The sequence below is a fragment of the Cherax quadricarinatus genome, chromosome 75 (assembly GCF_038502225.1).
Source record: "Cherax quadricarinatus isolate ZL_2023a chromosome 75, ASM3850222v1, whole genome shotgun sequence".
Classification (NCBI taxonomy): domain Eukaryota; kingdom Metazoa; phylum Arthropoda; class Malacostraca; order Decapoda; family Parastacidae; genus Cherax; species Cherax quadricarinatus.
Genome location: NC_091366.1, coordinates 13,066,839 through 13,086,219, shown reverse-complemented (window position 1 = coordinate 13,086,219; position 19,381 = coordinate 13,066,839). Strand labels below are relative to the sequence as shown.

Here is a 19,381-nt window from a genome sequence, read left to right as displayed (position 1 = left end):
CTGATATTCAATCTTTCATCACCTAATCTTTTTGTTATCCTCATAACCTTACTCTTTCCTGTATTCACCTTTAATTTTCTTCTTTTGCACACCCTACCAAATTCATCCACCAATCTCTGCAGCTTCTCTTCAGAATCTCCCAAGAGCACAGTGTCATCAGCAAAGAGCAGCTGTGACAACTCCCACTTTGTGTGTGATTCTTTATCTTTTAACTCCACGCCTCTTGCCAAGACCCTCGCATTTACTTCTCTTACAACCCCATCTATAAATATATTAAACAACCACGGTGACATCACACATCCTTGTCTAAGGCCTACTTTTACTGGGAAAAAATTTCCCTCTTTCCTACATACTCTAACTTGAGCCTCACTATCCTCGTAAAAACTCTTCACTGCTTTCAGTAACCTACCTCCTACACCATACACTTGCAACATCTGCCACATTGCCCCCCTATCCACCCTGTCATATGCCTTTTCCAAATCCATAAATGCCACAAAGACCTCTTTAGCCTTATCTAAATACTGTTCACTTATATGTTTCACTGTAAACACCTGGTCCACACACCCCCTACCTTTCCTAAAGCCTCCTTGTTCATCTGCTATCCTATTCTCCGTCTTACTCTTAATTCTTTCAATTATAACTCTACCATACACTTTACCAGGTACACTCAACAGACTTATCCCCCTATAATTTTTGCACTCTCTTTTATCCCCTTTGCCTTTATACAAAGGAACTATGCATGCTCTCTGCCAATCCCTAGGTACCTTACCCTCTTCCATACATTTATTAAATAATTGCACCAACCACTCCAAAACTATATCCCCACCTGCTTTTAACATTTCTATCTTTATCCCATCAATCCCGGCTGCCTTACCCCCTTTCATTTTACCTACTGCCTCACGAACTTCCCCCACACTCACAACTGGCTCTTCCTCACTCCTACAAAATGTTATTCCTCCTTGCCCTATACACGAAATCACAGCTTCCCTATCTTCATCAACATTTAACAATTCCTCAAAATATTCCCTCCATCTTCCCAATACCTCTAACTCTCCATTTAATAACTCTCCTCTCCTATTTTTAACTGACAAATCCATTTGTTCTCTAGGCTTTCTTAACTTGTTAATCTCACTCCAAAACTTTTTCTTATTTTCAAAAAAATTTGTTGATAACATCTCACCCACTCTCTCATTTGCTCTCTTTTTACATTGCTTCACCACTCTCTTAACCTCTCTCTTTTTCTCCATATACTCTTCCCTCCTTGCATCACTTCTACTTTGTAAAAACTTCTCATATGCTAACTTTTTCTCCCTTACTACTCTCTTTACATCATCATTCCACCAATCGCTCCTCTTCCCTCCTGCACCCACTTTCCTGTAACCACAAACTTCTGCTGAACACTCTAACACTACATTTTTAAACCTACCCCATACCTCTTCGACCCCATTGCCTATGCTCTCATTAGCCCATCTATCCTCCAATAGCTGTTTATATCTTACCCTAACTGCCTCCTCTTTTAGTTTATAAACCTTCACCTCTCTCTTCCCTGATGCTTCTATTCACCGAGTCTCATTAAATGTCGTATATTACGTTAATATACACATTTTCATTAATCCATCCATGATATTTTTTTCAAAATTATATAATAAACATGATACATAACATATAAAGATGATAAATACACCCCACAATAGAATAAATAAACATAAATATGAGATGTGGTAGCCAGATAACTTGCACAAGTGATGGCAAGAATAACATTTTATATAATCTAACATGAGAGAAAATGTGTTACAGGGGGTAACTGTAGAAAATTATTCCTTTTGTATGTATGTAAGTTTATTCAGGTATACACAAATACAGTTGCATAGATTATCATACATAACAGCATATGTGTAGAGAACCTAGGATAACCAAAAAAAGTCAGAGTGACTTATTTCCATTGCCTTCACTCAGAGCGTCATTTCTTCTCAAAATGATGTTACATGAGAATGGGAGTGTTCTTTATTTATTCTACCGTATCAATGTAGAGACAGCTTGTACACAATGTAACTTGTACACAAACCAAATGTGTACACTTTGTTGTTTACAAAACTTATCTTCACCTGGTGTGTTTACATAACTCTTCGCCTGTTCTCCCTCATGCACTCATTCTCACTCTCTCTCATTTATTCGTTTTATCTCATTTACTTACTCCTGACCCTACATTAAGACTACAAATATTTTAAGGTAAGTAATGAGTGAACTGTATATACATTTTATCGCTCTGGGATGCTTAAATATCATAGAATAGTATGTGTGGGTGGGTTGGCCTGGTATGGTAGCCCAGCTGACTACCATACACACCTGGAGGTTACCTGGAGGTTATTCCAGGTCTGGGATGCTTAAATGTAATAGAATATTATGTGGCCTGGTATGGTAGCCCGGCTGACTACCATACATACCACACTTGATTTCTTACAATAAATACTACTTGTCTCACCCTAGATTAAGACTACAAATATTTTAAGGTAAGTAATGAGTGCACTATGTGTGTATTGTACTTTTTTATTGATTTTTGATGCCTAGTTCTATTGCTAACTTAATATATGTAAGTGTAAACTTGTTATCTAGGTTTTTCTTCTTTTTACATTTAGTGATTTATACAGATGCTATTACTAGCCCCTTGCTCCTGGCATTTTAATCACCTTACAATACACGTGGCTTACAGAGGAAAGATTCTTCTCCACTTCCCCAGCGTAAGAAAAATCTTATATTATACTGAGATAGCTTTATTGACACATACTGGTAGACAGGTTTAACCCTTTGACTGTTTCGGTCGTATATATATGTCTTACGAGCCAATGTGTTTGATGTATACACAGTAGACCATTATTTAGCACGAGTTTATTTGGCACAATTTGAGTATAGCACGATTGAAGAATTGCGGCACAATTTTATGTAACACATCGTACGATGAATTTAACAGGTTCAGTTTGCGGGGGAGACCTCCCGCTGTCCCCAGCCACCCCCCCAACACCACCCTACCAACGTAGCATTCGTACTTCATATGTGTCCAGTCCAACTTCTCTGCTACAAGCTTATGATTGTGAATTGTGTTTTGATCTTTTAATTGCTATATCTTGTATCTACCAAACAATCATGACACCCAGTAAGCATACCAGTGTTGCTCAAAGTGGCAAGAAAAGGTGTAAACATTTAAGTATTAGAATTAACGAAGGAAACAAAGATATTAGACAAGACATCCTGTGGCCATAATGAAGTGTTACTCTGTACACATAAGAAAAGGTAAACATAAGTTTGTGTGACTGACTTAGTGACTGACTGACTGACTTCTTACTGAATGACTGACTGACTGACTGAATGACTTGACTAACTTACTGAATGACTTGACTGACTTACTGAATGACTTGACTGACTTATTGAATGACTTGACAGAATTACTGAATGACTTGACAGAATTACTGAATGACTTGACTGACTTACTGAATGACTTGACTGAATTACTGAATCACTTGACTGAATTACTCGACTGACTTACTGAATCCCTTGACTGACTTACTGAATCACTTGACTGACTTACTGAATCACTTGACTGACTTATTGAATGACTTGACTGATTTACTGAATGACTTAATTGACTGAATGACAAAGTTAGACACTCCAGTACAACCATCAACTTCAGTACCAGAACCTCTACCATCCACCAGTAGGGCCACAGCATAACTCTCCACTCTCTTCACAATCATCCACAAACACCAGCACCCACAATTTAACCCGTAAACGGTCCAAACGTATATATGCGTTTTTTCAACATTTGAATGTATGTAAAAAAAAGTAGATCTTCTTTTTGTTTTTCTACATTTGAAGATGTGTAAAAAAAACTTTGATCTACTTTTTCTTTTTGTTATATTTGAAAATATGTAAAAAAAACTTCGATCTACTTTTGTAGCACTACACATGTGAACGTAGATCTGCTTGGACCGTTGACGGGTTAAGGTAAGAAATACTATTATTTCTGTTACATTTGTAATCTTAAGCAGTAAAAACAACATAATACATTACAATGAACTACAATTACATATTCACTTTTATTTTTCTAATATGTTTAGGTCTAAAAAAAGTTGTTTGGCTTTTTTGGGGCTCTCAGGAACGTAACCCTATTTTTTCCATAAGTTCTTCAGTTCATCTGACACGGTTTTACCTAACACGTTGTTTTCAGGAACGTAACTACCATGTTAACCCTTTCAGGATCCGTCCCGTAGATCTACGGCTTTACGTTCAGGGTCCAAACCGTAGATCTACGTCATGAGCTCAGCTCACTCTGATAAACTGCGAGTGGTACATTTGGGCCTAGATGTGAGAGAATACATCTATGTGGTATGTGTGCACCACATAAAACAGATCCTGCAGCACACTGTGTATAATGAGAGAAAAAAACTGAAATCATGATTTTTCGATTAAAACAGCGACTTTGCAGTGTTTTTTCGTATGTTTTTTATAGTTGTATTTGCAATTTCTTGGTCTCAATTGATAGAATGGAAGACATATTACAGAAACAGAGATGATTTTGATTGGTTTTAGCACTGGAAATGGCTTGAAACTGAGCTCAAAGTAGCAGAAATGTTAAATTTTTGCCGATATTCAAGAGTAAACAAACGACCTCACACGTCTAATACACGCCAGCTGGTGGGTCTAATATGCATTCACAAATATGGTGATGATATTTATACAATTATTACAGTATTGCATAACAGTAAATCTTCTATTTTTTGGTGTGAATAAAAATTCATTATGTGAATAAAAAATAAAAATGGAATTTATTTGTAAAGCCTCAAAACGTAACTAATGAACAGAGGAAATGTTAGTTTAGTTCCAGGAATACCTACATTGTTTATTCTGGACCCTATTTTGAAATTGGAATATTTTGAACTTTGTGTTAAATTGGCCAAATTAACAATTTCCGATCGCTTTAATTTGTAGTTGAAACAGTTGACTTGCTGATTTCTTGTGCTCAATCGATAGAATAGAAGTAATACTAGTGAAATAGCTAAGAATTTGGTTGGCTGGAATAATGTAATTGGCCTAAAATGGGAGTCAAAGTCGGCAAAATCGCCGATTCGTATATATCGTTGACACATCAAAATTCGCGAGAGCATAATTTTGTCAATTTTCCATCAAATTTCGTACTTTTTGTTTTATTACATTCACAAAAAGATTCTCTACCATTTCATAAGAAAAAATAAAAATTTTTTTTTTTTTTGAAAATTCTTGGACACTGGGGCACCACTTCAGATTTGGGCCTTGGACCCTGAAAGGGTTAAATAACGGTCTACTGTATACTCAAAAATTCTAGCAGCTTCAAATCAAGCGGGAGAAAGCTGGTAGGCCCACATGTGAGAGAATGGGTTTGTGTGGTCAGTGTGCGCAGTATAAAAAAATCCTGATGTACGCAGTGCATAATGAGAAAAAAAAACTCCCACCGTGTTTTTGGATTAAAACGCCGACATTGAGGGGTATTTTCGTATAGTTTTTATGGTTATATTCTCGTTTTCGTAGCCATGTTTGATAGAATGGAAAACATATTATAGAAATGGAGATGATTTTGATTGGTTTTACTATGAAAAGGACCTTGATATGGAGCTCAGAGTAGGGGAAATGTTTGATTTTTGCCAATGTTCAATAGTAAACAAATAACATCATTGTCTAATAAATGTCCAACTAGCCATTCTAATATGCAGTCATGAATGGGTTGACATTATTTATGCAATTATTACAATGTTGCAGTAGTCTGCACAACAGGAAATCTTCTATTTTTTGTTTGAATAAAAATTCAAAATAGGAAGCAAGAGTAATATCAGAGGGGCCTGGAGACATGACTGATGAACAAAGAAAATGTTATTTTAGAGCCAGGAATGTCTGCATTGTTCATTCTGGACCCTATTTTGAAGTTGTCATATTTTTCAATTTTCGTGAAATTGGCCAAATTGCCAATTTCTGACCACTTTATTGGGTAGTTGAAATTGGTAAATGGGCAGTTTCTTGTACTCAATCGACAGAAAAAATGGAGTTCTAAAGAAATAGCCATGAATTTGGTCGACTGGAACAATGGAATTAGCCGAAAATAAGGCTCAAAGTGGACAAAATCGCCGATTCGTTAATATCGCCGAGGTTGCTTACTTCGTGAGAGCGTAATTCCGTAAGTTTTCCATCAAATTTCATACTTTTGGTGTCATTACCATCGGGAAAAGATTCTCTATCATTTCAAAAGAAAAAATAATTTTTTTTTTTCCAAATATTTTGTGACACCAGGAGACACCTCAGGATTTGGGGTTGCAACAGTCAAAAGGTTAAGGACTGAAAGTAACAATACTATGACTTGACCAAGTGTCTGTCAAGTCACATTCTCCCAGGTGCTGTATGATGCTTATAGGTTTAGTTCTCTACATGAATGTGAAATTAATAATAAGGTTGGGGATATTGCAGCCAGAGAGTGATCTGAATTGTGATGTCAGCACATTTATAGCAAGTTACCAATTGAATGATTGATGGTGATTGTGTATCCTTCTTTGGGCTACCTTGCCCTGGTGGGAGACAGCTGTTGAGGTAAAAAAAAATTAAACCCATAATTTAGAGAAGAAACTGGACAGTATTTTGGCCACTCCTGGACCATTCAGGTCACACCAAGTTGTGGGTTAATAGTTAATAAATCTGTTTATTATTGACTGAATGTATATACAGTATTTAACCCCTTAACTGTCCAACCATAGATCTACATTCACTCGCCCAGTGCTCTGAATATTTAACCTTTAAATGGTCCAAACGTACCGTGGAACCTCAAATTTTGAACTTAATCCATTCCAGGAGCTAGTTCTAAATTCGAAAAGTCTGAAATTCGAAGCAATATTTCCCATAAGAAATAATGGAAATACAATTAATCCATTCCAGAAACCCAAAAATATTCACACAAAAAATACATTTTATAGAGATTAATTACAGTTTTACATACAACAAATACTATAGTTTTTAATTATGCATAGTAACACATATAAAATAACATTTTTACTTACCTTTATTGAAGATTGGTGATGGTATCTGGAAGATAGGGAGGAGGAGAGAGGGAGTTGGGGTTAGTGTTTGGAAGGAGAATCCCCCTCCATGAGGACTTCAGGTAAAGCCCTCTCTGGGGTTACTTCCCTTCTCTGTCTTTTAATGCCACTAGGACCAGCTTGAGAGTCACTGGACCCCTGTCTCACAAAATAACTGTCCACAGTCCTCTCTTTCTGGCGCCTCTTTAACATTTCCCTAAAATGGGACATGGTTCTGTCACTGAACTTATTGCAAAGATGGCTTGTTTCAGCTTGCTCAGGGTGGTACTTCTCCACAAACATTTGAACATCATTCCACTCTCATACTTCTGTATTATTTCCTTCTTCACATTTATGGTGTTTCTCACTTTCTTTACCACACCAGTCTCTTCTTAAAGCTACCCAAGGTCCTAGCCTCTATCACCCCACTGGGAAGACTGTTCCACGCATCTACAACTCTGTTAGAAAACCAGTACTTACCTATGTCCTTTCTAAATCTAAATTTATCCAATTTAAATCCATTATTCCTGGTTCTTACCTGGTTCGACACCCTCAGTACTTTATTAATGTCTCCCTTGTTTATGCCCGTCATCCACTTATACACTTCAATGATATCTCCCCTCATTCTACGCCTCTCCAGAGAGTGGAGATTTAAGGCTTTAAGTCTATCTTCATACGGGAGGTTCCTTACACAGTAAATCATTTTAGTCATTCTTCTCTGTATGTTCTCTAATGAGTCTATGTCCATCCTGTAGTAAGGGGACCAAAACTGAGCAGCATAATCTAAATGAGGCCTCACTAGTGATGTATAGAGCTGTAAAATAACTTTTGGACTTCTGTTACTTATACTTCTTGAGATAAATCCAAGTAATCTGTTGGCCGGGGTACCACTAACAAGTTTCTTTGGGCCCATGGCAGCTTATTTCACAGTCCCACAAGCACTAAACACAATGAAATAATCGTAAAATGTGTGAATGAGAGAGCAGGTTAGTGTTCACTCAAGCATAAACAAAGCTAGACTGCTCGTGGCGCCTGCGCGGGGACGCGGACAGAGCAGGCTTGTGGACAGGTCCTGTACCAGGCGGTCCGAAAATAGGGGCGCGTTTAATAATAGGGACACAGTTTGTCCGAAAAAAGGGTCCTATTTTCAAAACGTTCGATATGTGACACGTTTGATTTTTGAGGTTCCACTGTATATATATGTTCACTCGCACAGTGCCCCGTATATTTTGAGAGAAATTTTTTTTTAAATAGGAAAAAAGAGCATTTGGTACCCAGGCATCCCCAATTTTTTTCATATGGCGCACACTGAGTACACACACTCATTCTCTCATGTCTAGGTGACTCAGGCATATCGTGCCAACGTTGAATGAATGACAAAGGAAACGTATATATACGTTTGGGGCACTACACGAGAGAACGTATATACACCTACCATCCGACTTACGACCTGCTCGACTTACGACCACTCGACTTGCGACAGTGTGTTTTATGCCAAATTTCTGGGAAATAAACAACTATTTGTGTTGTACACAGTGTTTATCCTAAACCTTACAGTATAAAATACAGTACTAACAACATAAAAAATAAAGTAAAACATGAAATACCAAAATAAAACAATAAAATAAAGTCATTACAAAAATGTTTTGTTGATATTCAGTAGTAAAGTTCGACTTAGGACCATTTCGACTTACGACCAGTTTCTCGGAACCGAACTCGGTCGTAAGTCGGATGGTAGGTGTATACGTTTGGATCGTTTAAGGGTTTAAAAAAAAAAAGTTTTTTTTTTAAATGAAGAGAACTTTTTTTTACATAAAATAATGTAAAAAAAAAAATTCTAGAGTCAGTACTTATGGAGATATAAGGCCACAAAGTCAGCGCTTGTTGCTCACCTGATGGCAACATGAAGTACTGACGCCTGCAGAAGTGTTGCCGATATACCTTTTTTTTCTCATTTTTTTTTAATTTGTATAATTTTTGTTTTAATAATTACAGTTTGTAGTAGTTCTTGTAATTTCATAGTAAATCTTTGTTCTGACACTAATATTAGGTACTGATAAAGTACTCAAGTAGTCACAAACACAGTGACAGTGAACATTGACAGTGAACATTGACAGTGAACATTGACAGGTGAACATTGACAGTGAACATTGACAGGTGAACATTGACAGTGAACATTGACAGGTGAACATTGACAGTGAACATTGACAGTGAACATTGACAGTGAACATTGACAGGTGAACATTGACAGTGAACATTGACAGTGAACATTGACAGTGAACATTGACAGGTGAACATTTTCACCTACCTTAGTCACATACTATTGTCTAGAAATATATGCATAGTATTTATAGGTCCCAGCAATGTTTTAGATATGCAGGAGTGTATAATAATAATAATAATAATAATAATAATAATAATAATAATAATAATAATAATAATAATAATAATAATATAATAAGTTCCCTTGAAATATGTTGTAAGACGTGTGTCACTCCACTGCTGACAGTGCAGCAGTGGTGACTTTTGATGAACGTACACTGCCGCCTTGGTTTTGTATGTTTTCCCTGTTACACATAAATATTGTCTGTCTATCTGTCTGTCTGTCTAGCTCTCTATCTGTCTGTCAAGCTCTCTGTCTAGCTGTCTCTGTCTAGTTCTCTGTCTAGGTCTCTCTGTCTGTCTAGCTCTCTGTGTGTCTGTCTTTTTGTCTGCTTGTCTCTCTTGTCTCAGAGATTTGCTCATGAATCAACTGGTATTACACACGTTCATGTCTGCTTCCTGAACAAGTGAAAATGTGTATTACTTGCCAGTTCCCAGTCATAATTATTATGCATGATATCTACAAGCACAATATAGCACTTTGTCTGGATTTTTTGGGTTATCCTAGGTAATTTACACTATGTATAATTTTGTGTGTTCCTATGAGATAGAGACAGAGATACAGAGAAAGAGATAGACATAGATACAGCCAGACAGACAGAGATAGAGACAGTCAATCAGCCAGCCACCGGCCAACCAGCTGGCCAGCCAGTTTGCCGAACATGTATTACATGTTCCAGAATTTTTTTTTTTTTTTACTTAGGGCATAGGTTGTAAGACATTCTAGCAGGATGACACTACCAGTGGTACCAAAATTAAAAGGGTGTTGCACAGATGTTGCACATGGGTTATTATCGAGGGTTTTGATATTTCCGCGACCGCTTGTGGCCACATCCACCTCAGAGGCACTAAACTCGGGGTCAACATCACTTTCCTCTTAAAAGGGGAATGTTAATACGACATGACATCAGTGAATCCTTGGTGTTTGCCGCGCTGTTTGCTCTAGCTGGGGCTTAATTGAACTGGTGCTCCCACAAGGTACTAAGTGTTCCCAGTTTTTTTTAATACTGCGCACACTGAGGGTTAAGACCCATTCTTTGCTGACCAGGCATCTCAGGCCAATCGTGACAAATTTGGAGGCATGAAAAATAAAACATTGATATACATTTGGAGTGCTAGTGGTAAGAACGTAGATCTATGTTTAGACAGTTATGGGGTTAATGATTACACAGAGCCAGACTGAAAAACTGTCTGGAGAAGAAACTGGACAATATTTCTGGCCAATCCTGGGTCATTCAAGTCACTCCAAATTGTGGGTTAATAGTTAATAGATTAGTTTACTGTAATATTATTGACTGACTATACAGTACTTAATGATTACACAGAGCCAGACTCAAATACTATGTTTGTTTGCAGAAATGTGATTGAGTGCATCCTTGAAGCTGATCCTAATGAGATGAGGGAAATGCAAGGAAGCCTCCCTCCTTCACTGTACAAGCTGTTTCAGGCGGTGTGTATCGTGGAGGTACGGTTGAAGCTTCCACCACTCTCTCTTATAAAACTGAGCTCAAGAACTGTGCACAACCTTGTCTGTAAACCATCTCTGAACTTACGGGTAAGTTTGGCCATTGTGGAGTTTTCCTCGGCACATCTAGTGAAAAACATATAGGAAGTTATAAAAGATTTAATTGGCATTATGGATATTATACTGAATTTTTTTTTTCAACTCCCCATTCGTCTCCCACCGAGGCAGGGTAACCCCCCAAAAAAGAAGAAACACCTCTTTTTACATTTAGTAATTATACAAGAGAAGGGGTTACTGCTGCCGGTATTTTAATCGCCTCTTACAAAACACATGGCTTACAGAGGAAGGATTCTTCTCCACTTCCTCGTGGAAGTTTCCTTTGCATGTTTAGTGAAAAACACATAGGAAGTTAAAGAAGATTTAATTGGCGTTATGGATATTGTATTGAAAATTGTATATATTAATACTAGTATATTTTGAGTGTACTAAATACTGGATAATTCATTTTATAAATCTGCATAATGATTACTTGTATATTAATTCCCTAGCAAGGGCAGACAGTACCTACCCACATACAGGAGGGCTCCACTTATACAGCAGGTCAGGTTTCGGGCTACTTTTGTAAAGTGAAATCGCTGTAAAGTGAAACAGCCTTTTTTTTTTTTACTTTCAGATGCATATACAAGCTTATAGTGAGTGGTGAATTTATTTTTTGTAGGCAGTCTGAACAAGTGAAGAATGGCTATAATTGAAAACTGCTGTATTAGCAAATTGCTGTAAAGTGAAGCACTGTAGAGCGGAACTCTCCTGTGTAGTGTAAAACCGGGAATGTTGTGTTTTCTGCGTCAACTTGCATATACACTTTGGTGTAACTCTCATCATCACAGTAAAATAGCCAGCATATTTTGTACATTTTGATATTTATGAACTACTTAGAATTTTATAAAACTTACGAAATTTTATGATTTATATTAAGGGGCCCAAGTAATAAATGACAGCTGCTTTATTTTGTGATTTTTTTTCAGTGAATGTGAAGAATTAAGACACTTAGCGGCTTGAATGGTTTTTGAAAACTTGTCGGTTTTCAAAACTATTCATCACTTCAGTGAAAATATTTTTTTTTTTAATACTGGCCGTCTCCTACCGAGGCAGGGTGACTCTAAGAAAGAAACACGCTCTCCATCATTTTTCACTGTCACTGTCTTGCCAGAGGGGTCCAGATACAACAGTTTAGATGTCACAGTAAACAGCAGATATCCCAAACTCCTTTAGAGTACAGGCATTGTGCTTCCCACTTGAATATTAGTTGAAAAAAAAAATGATAAAATTTTTAAACTCATTTTTTTTGATATGGCAAGACTGAAAAACCTGGTGTCTAAAAAAACAATGCTAACTGTAAGTCATCCCAGGTTAATTTTTTTGGCACAAAATATATACACATTTTTTTATGTGACTGTAACTTCAGTATTTGCATCAGTTTTTTTTTTTTTTTTTTTTTAACAAGTCGGCCGTCTCCCACCGAGGCAGGGTGACCCAAAAAGAAAGAAAATCCCCAAAAAGAAAATACTTAATCATCATTCAACTCTTTCACCACACTCACACATAATCACTTTTTGCAGAGGTGCTCAGAATACAACAGTTTAGAAGTATATACGTATAAAAATACACAATATATCCCTCCAACTGCCAATATCCCAAACCCCTCATTTAGAGTGCAGGCATTGTACTTCCCATTTCCAGGACTCAATTCTGGCTATATAAAAATAACCGGTTTCCCTGAATCCCTTCACTATATATTACCCTGCTCACACTCCAATAGATTGTCAGGTCCCAAATACCATTCATCTCCATTCACTCCTATCAAACATGCTCATGCACGCCTGCTGGAAGTCCAAGCCCCTCGCCCACAAAACCTCCCTTACCCCTTCCTTCCAACCTTTTCAAGGATGACCCCTACCCTGCCTTCCTTTCCCTACAGATTTATACGCTCTCCACATCATTCTACTTTGATCCATTCTCTCTAAATGACCAAACCCCCTCAACCCCTCTTCAGCCCTCTGACTAATACTTTTATTAACTCCACACCTTCTAATTTCCACACTCCGAATTTTCTGCATAATATTTACACCACACATTGCCCTTAGACAGGACATCTCCACTGCCTCCAACCGCCTCCTCGCTGCTGCATTCACAACCCAAGCTTCACACCCATATAAGAGTGTTGGTACTACTATACTTTCATACATTCCCTTCTTTGCCTCCACAGATAACATTTTTTGTCTCCACATATACCTCATTGCACCACTAACCTTTTTTCCCTCATCAATTCTGTGATTAACCTCATCCTTCATATATCCATCCGCCGATACGTCAACTCCCAAGTATCTGAAAACATTCACTTCTTAAATACTCCTCCTCCCCAATTTGATATCCAATTTTTCTTTATCTAAAACATTTGATACCCTCATCACCTTACTCTTTTCTATGTTCACTTTCAACTTTCTACCTTTACACACATTCCCAAACTCATCCACTAACCTTTGCAGTTTTTCTTTAGAATCTCCCATAAGCACAGTATCATCAGCAAAAAGCAACTGTGTCAATTCCCATTTTGTATTTGATTCCCCATAATTTAATCCCACCCCTCTCCCGAACACCCTAGCATTTACTTCTTTTGCAACCCCATCTATAAAAATATTAAACAACCATGGTGACATTACACATCCCTGTCTAAGACCTACTTTTACTGGGAAGTTTTCTCCCTCTCTTCTACACACCCTAACCTGAGCCTCACTATCCTCATAAAAACTCTTTACAGCATTTAGTAACTTACCACCTATTCCATATACTTGCAACATCTGCCACATTGCTCCCCTATTCACTCTATCATATGCCTTTTCTAAATCCATAAATGCAATAAAAACTTCCCTACCTTTATCTAAATTCTGTTCACACACATGCTTCAATGTAAACACTTGATCTACACACCCCCTACCCACTCTGAAACCTTCTTGCTCATCCGCAATCCTACATTCTGTCTTACCTCTAATTCTTTCAATTATAACCCTACCGTACACTTTTCCTGGTATACTCAGTAAACTTATTCCTCTATAATTTTTACAATCTCTTTTGTCCCCCTTCCCTTTATATAAAGGGACTATATATGCTCTATGCCAATCCCTAGGTACCTTCCCTTCTTTCATACATTTATTAAACAAAAATACCAACCACTCCAACACTATATCCCCCCTGCTTTTAACATTTCTGTCATGATCCCGTCAGTTCCAGCTGGTTTACCCCCTTTCATTCTACATAATGCCTCACGCACCTCCCCCACACTTACATCCTGTTCTTCTTCACTCCTAAAAGATGGTATACCTCCCTGGCCCATGCATGAAATTACCGCTTCCCTTTGTTCGTCGACATTTAAAAGTTCCTCAAAATATTCTTGCCATCTACCCAAAACCTCCATCTCCCCATCTACTAACTCCCTACTCTGTTTTTAACTGACAAATCCACTCGTTCTCTAGGCTTTCTTAACTTGTTTAACTCCAAAATTTTTTCATATTTTCATTAAAATTTCTTGACAGTGCCTCTCCCACTCTATCAACTGCTCTCCCTTTGTGCTCTGTCACCACTCTCTTCACCTTTCTTTTACTCTCCATATACTCTACTCTTCTTATAACACTTATGCTTTGTAAAAACCTCTCATAAGCTAACTTTTTGTCTTTTATCACACCCTTTACTTCATCATTCCACCAATCACTCCTCTTTACTCCTGCCCCCCACCCTCCTATAACCACAAACTTCTGCCCCACATCCTAATTCTGCATTTTTAAAACTATTCCAACCCTCTTCAACCCTCCCACTACTCATACTTGCACCAGCCCACCTTTCTGCCAATAGTTGCTTATATTTCACCCGAACTTCCTCCTCCCTTAGTTTATACACTTTCACCTCCCTCTTACTTGTTGTTGTCATTTTCCTCTTTTCCCATCTACCTCTTACTCTAAATTGTGTACACAAATTAGTAAAAATTTTGCAAATTATCATTTATCTAATTTTAAAACACTTCATTCTTCATATTAAAGAATCATGCATTTGAAACAATAGGTAGCTTTGAAATAGAAATTCAAAGCTCCCCCACCTAAAAAAAAAAAAAAAAAAAAAAATTGACTGGAGGACAACAAACATTCAATTGTGGCTTGCCACACACTAAACCATTATATCAGTATCAACTACTGTACCACCTGCTCACACTCTTGACTTCTGTATTGATACTAAATATTGATTTTTTAGTAATATGTACTTTTAAATGTCAAAAATGTGATTTTGATATTAAATAAAAAATATAGTAACAGTGTAGTGCCTGCACTCTGAAGGAGGGGTGGGGATATTTGTAGTTTTGAACTGTAGTATTGGCACCCCTCTGGCAAAACAGTGATGGAGTGAGTGATGATGAAAGTGTTTCTTCTTTTCTGGGTGACCCTGCCTCAGTGGGAGACAGTCAGTGTGTTAAAAAAAGAATTTAACAGAAATCCCATTGGTCTTGGAAAAGATGACATCATCATAGAACAATTTTTTTCCTTATAAGATCACTTAAGAATGTTCAGTTTCAAAGCATCTTGCACCAGCATACAGGTATACCTGGTACACATCCTTCCACTGTTTTTTTTTTCCAGAATTCTTCAATTTTTTTTTTTTTTCACAGAAGCTTTTGACTGCTAAGTGGTGCATGGACCTCATAAGGATGGCTAATGTAGTAATAATGGTAGAATTACTGATAAAGTGTTAGGTAAAAGGACACAGTTGAAATTAATTTGACATTATGGCAATGTTTTGCTCTTCAGGAGTGGAACATTACCACAGCTTGACAAAGCTCCTGGAGAGCAAAATATTGCTACAGATAAATGTGGCATTAGTTGCAACTGTGTCCTTTTACTGTAGTGGTAAAACATTTCTCTATCCCATTATTTTTATGAGCATCTGCTTTATTTTGTATGACCCCTTTCATCATCATTATTCCATAATGTGCTGTTGGAGTGTGAGCAAAGTAACATTTATGAAAAGATTCAGTGGGGCTGGTTAGCCGAACTTAGAGTCCTAGAGGTGTGTAAGTGCAGTGCTTGCATTCTGGAGGAGGGGTGGGAATATTTGCAGTTTTGAACTGTGTTATTGGCACCCGTCAGGCAAGACAATGATGGAATGAATGATGGCAAAAGTGTTTCTTCTTATTTTGAGTCACCCTACCAAGGTGGGAGATGGCCAGTTTGTTAGAAAAAAAATAATGTAATCATTTATTCTTGGTTAGCCACACAGCTTGGCATGTTTAGCCCTGTGGTATACAGCAGCGATGTCAATACCAGACGAGAGGGGAGTTCAGCAGTGGCAGCTGGGTCGTAGTTTCTTAATAGACCTGCTCTTTCACCACCCTGGGCAAGTCCATCTGGCTCTCCTCACTGCAGCTACCGCTAATCGAAAATTGTTTCATCGTATCATCAGTTACAAAGGTGAGATATTGCTATGCCAGTGAACTTTAAACTGTCCACACCCCTGAAATTGAAAACCCCTTCTGTGTATGCAACTTTGAAACACATTAAAAAGCGATTTTATTTTTCTAAAATGGTAGAGCATCTTTCTTCTGAAGGTATTGACAATAAAAACATAAAATTTGATATAAAATGTAAGGAATTATGTAGGCATGAAGTTGAAATTGCTGTTTTGATATCACCTATGGTGAGGTCTATTATAGCCCAGTTCCTGTGCTCAAACTGACACAGTTTTATATTTTTTCTCAAACATTTGTTCTGTACTATCCATTAATTGCAAGAAACTGTCCATTCAATGACCAGAACTACCCTATCAAGTGCCCAGAATTCAGAAAATTTGGTCAATTTTACATTTTCAACTAATTAAAATTTAAAAACAAGAGTCCAAAAACACTAGGTATTGCAACACTAAAGCAACCTTCCCTCTTCTCATTAATCACCCCCCCTTACCCAGGCCTCACTTGTATAACGCTTGCCCTCATTTAGAATCCATAGTCGCACAGAGTTGATGCTTTGCCCTATTTCTCAGTTAATAAGCCATTACCGAGAATGCTTGGTGTTGGTTGAGGGCGTTCCAGAAATTAATGTAAATCTATTAAAACCCCATGAAACAAGGTTTTAGGGTCCCAGCAAAATTGGCTAAAACCAGCTTGTCTGCCACTTTGAGGGCTATTTCAGGCCACTTTCCTATCTTAAACTGATAATAAACTTCTCATACCACTAGTATGTCTACTGGACTATGTGTTGGCACCAAGAAACTGCCAATAAATCCACAAAAACAACCCTAAAAAATGCACCAGTGTTACCATTGTAATCTACACACACAGTAAGAGGTTAGATGTTACCATCATGTACTGTGTGGAGGCTGGATTTTTTTTTTTAATAGTGATCAACCCCTGCACAGACCAGTTCTCTCAATTTTTTTTTTTTTTTTAACAAGTCGGCCATCTCCCACTGAGGCAGGGTGACCCAAAAAGAAAGAAAATCCCCAAAAAGAAAATACTTTCATCATCATTCAACACTTCCACCTCACTCACACATAATCACTGTTTTTGCAGAGGTGCTCAGAACACAACAGTTTAGAAGCATATACATATAAAGATACACAACATATCCCTCCAAACTGCTAATATCCCGAACCCCTCCTTTAGCGTGCAGGCATTGTACTTCCCATTTCCAGGACTCAAGTCCGGCTATATAAAAATAACTGGTTTCCCTGAATCCCTTCACTAAATATTACCCTGCTCACACTCCAACAGATCGTCAGGTCCCAAATACCATTCGTCTCCATTCACTCCTATTGAACACGCTCATGCACGCCTGCTGGAAGTCCAAGCCCCTCGCCCACAAAACCTCCATTACCCCTTCCTTCCAACCTTTTTGAGGACGACCCCTACCCCGCCTTCTTTACCCTACAGATTTGTACGCTCTCCATGTCATTCTACTTTGATTCATTCTCTCAAAATGACCAAACCACCTCAACAACCCCCTCTTCAGCCTTCTGACTAATACTTTTATTAACTTCACACCTTCTCCTAATTTCCACACTCCAAATTTTCTGCATAATACAGTGGACCCTCGACCAGTGATGGCATCGATTAACGATAAATCTGACTAGCGATACATTTTATCGCAAAAATTTTGCCTCGATTAGCGCTAAAAAACTCGACCAACACTATTCGTTCCGTCTGAGACGCGTCCACTTCTGGCCAGTGTTTACAAGCCAGCCAGCCACCGCGGTCGCTTCCAAGCATACAATCGGAACATTTCACGTTATCACAGCCTTTTTAGTGATTGCACCTGAAAAATAAGTCACCATGGGCCCCAAGAAAGCTTCTAGTGCCAACCCTACAGCAAAAAGGGTGAGAATTACTATGGATATGAAGAAAGAGATCATTGCTAAGTATGAAAGTGGAGTGCATGTCTCCGAGCTGGCCAGGCTGTACACAAAACCCCAATCAACCATCGCTACTATTGTGGCCAAGAAAATGGCAATCAAGGAAGCTGTTCTTGCCAAAGGTGCAACTATGTTTTCGAAACTGAGATCGGAAGTGATAGATGTTGAGACTGTTATTGGTATGGATAAACGAAAAACAGATAGCAGGAGATAGCATCTCTCAAGCGATCATATGTGAAAAGGCTAGGAAGTTGCATGACGATTTAATTAGAAAAATGCCAGCAACTAGTGGTGATGTGAGTGAATTTAGGCCAGCAAAGGTTGGTTTGAGAGATTTAAGAATCGTAGTGGCATGCATAGTGTGATAAGGCATGGTGAGGCTGCCAGTTTGGACCAAAAAGCAGCTGAAAAATATGTGCAGGAATTCAAGGAGTACATAGACAGTGAAGGACTGAAACCTGAACAAGTGTTTAATGGTGACACTGACAATGTTGTGAAACACTTTAGGAATATCATAAAGGAACGGGAGGTACAGGCCTCTATGGGCAGATATGTTGTGCTACAGAGGTCCAGTGACTCTCAAGCTGGTCCTAGTGGCATTAAAAGAAGAAGGGGAGTAACCTCGAAAAAGGACTTGCCACCTCAAGTCCTAATGGAAGGGGATTCCCCTTCTAAACACTAAGACCATCAACACACTCCCCTCTTCCCATCCCATCAATCATCACCAGATCTTCAATAAAGGTAAGTGTCATGTAACTGTGCATGTCTTCTTCAGTTTGTGTGTATTAAAATTAATATTTCATGTGTTAAAATTTTTTTTTTTTCAATACTTTTGGGTGTCTTGCACGGATTAATTTGATTTCCATTATTTCTTATGGGGAAAATTAACTTGACTAACGATTATTTTGACTAACGATGAGCTCTCAGGAACGGATTAATAGCGTTAGTCGAGGGTCCACTGTATTTACACCACACATTGCCCTTAGACAGGACATCTCCA

General features: G+C 38.0%; 1 protein-coding gene across 3 annotated transcripts in view; it reads left to right on the top strand.

The window, feature by feature from the left end:
• The window catches only part of LOC128691916 (uncharacterized), a 129,947-nt gene that overhangs the window by 79,106 nt on the left and 31,460 nt on the right, over window positions 1-19,381 (top strand). For all 3 annotated transcript variants that reach the window (XM_070101061.1, XM_070101060.1, XM_070101059.1), the window contains 2 exons: window positions 10,827-11,025; window positions 16,247-16,445. In XM_070101061.1, the coding sequence (XP_069957162.1) occupies window positions 10,827-11,025; window positions 16,247-16,445 (398 nt within the window). The remainder of the gene's footprint in view (window positions 1-10,826; window positions 11,026-16,246; window positions 16,446-19,381) is intronic.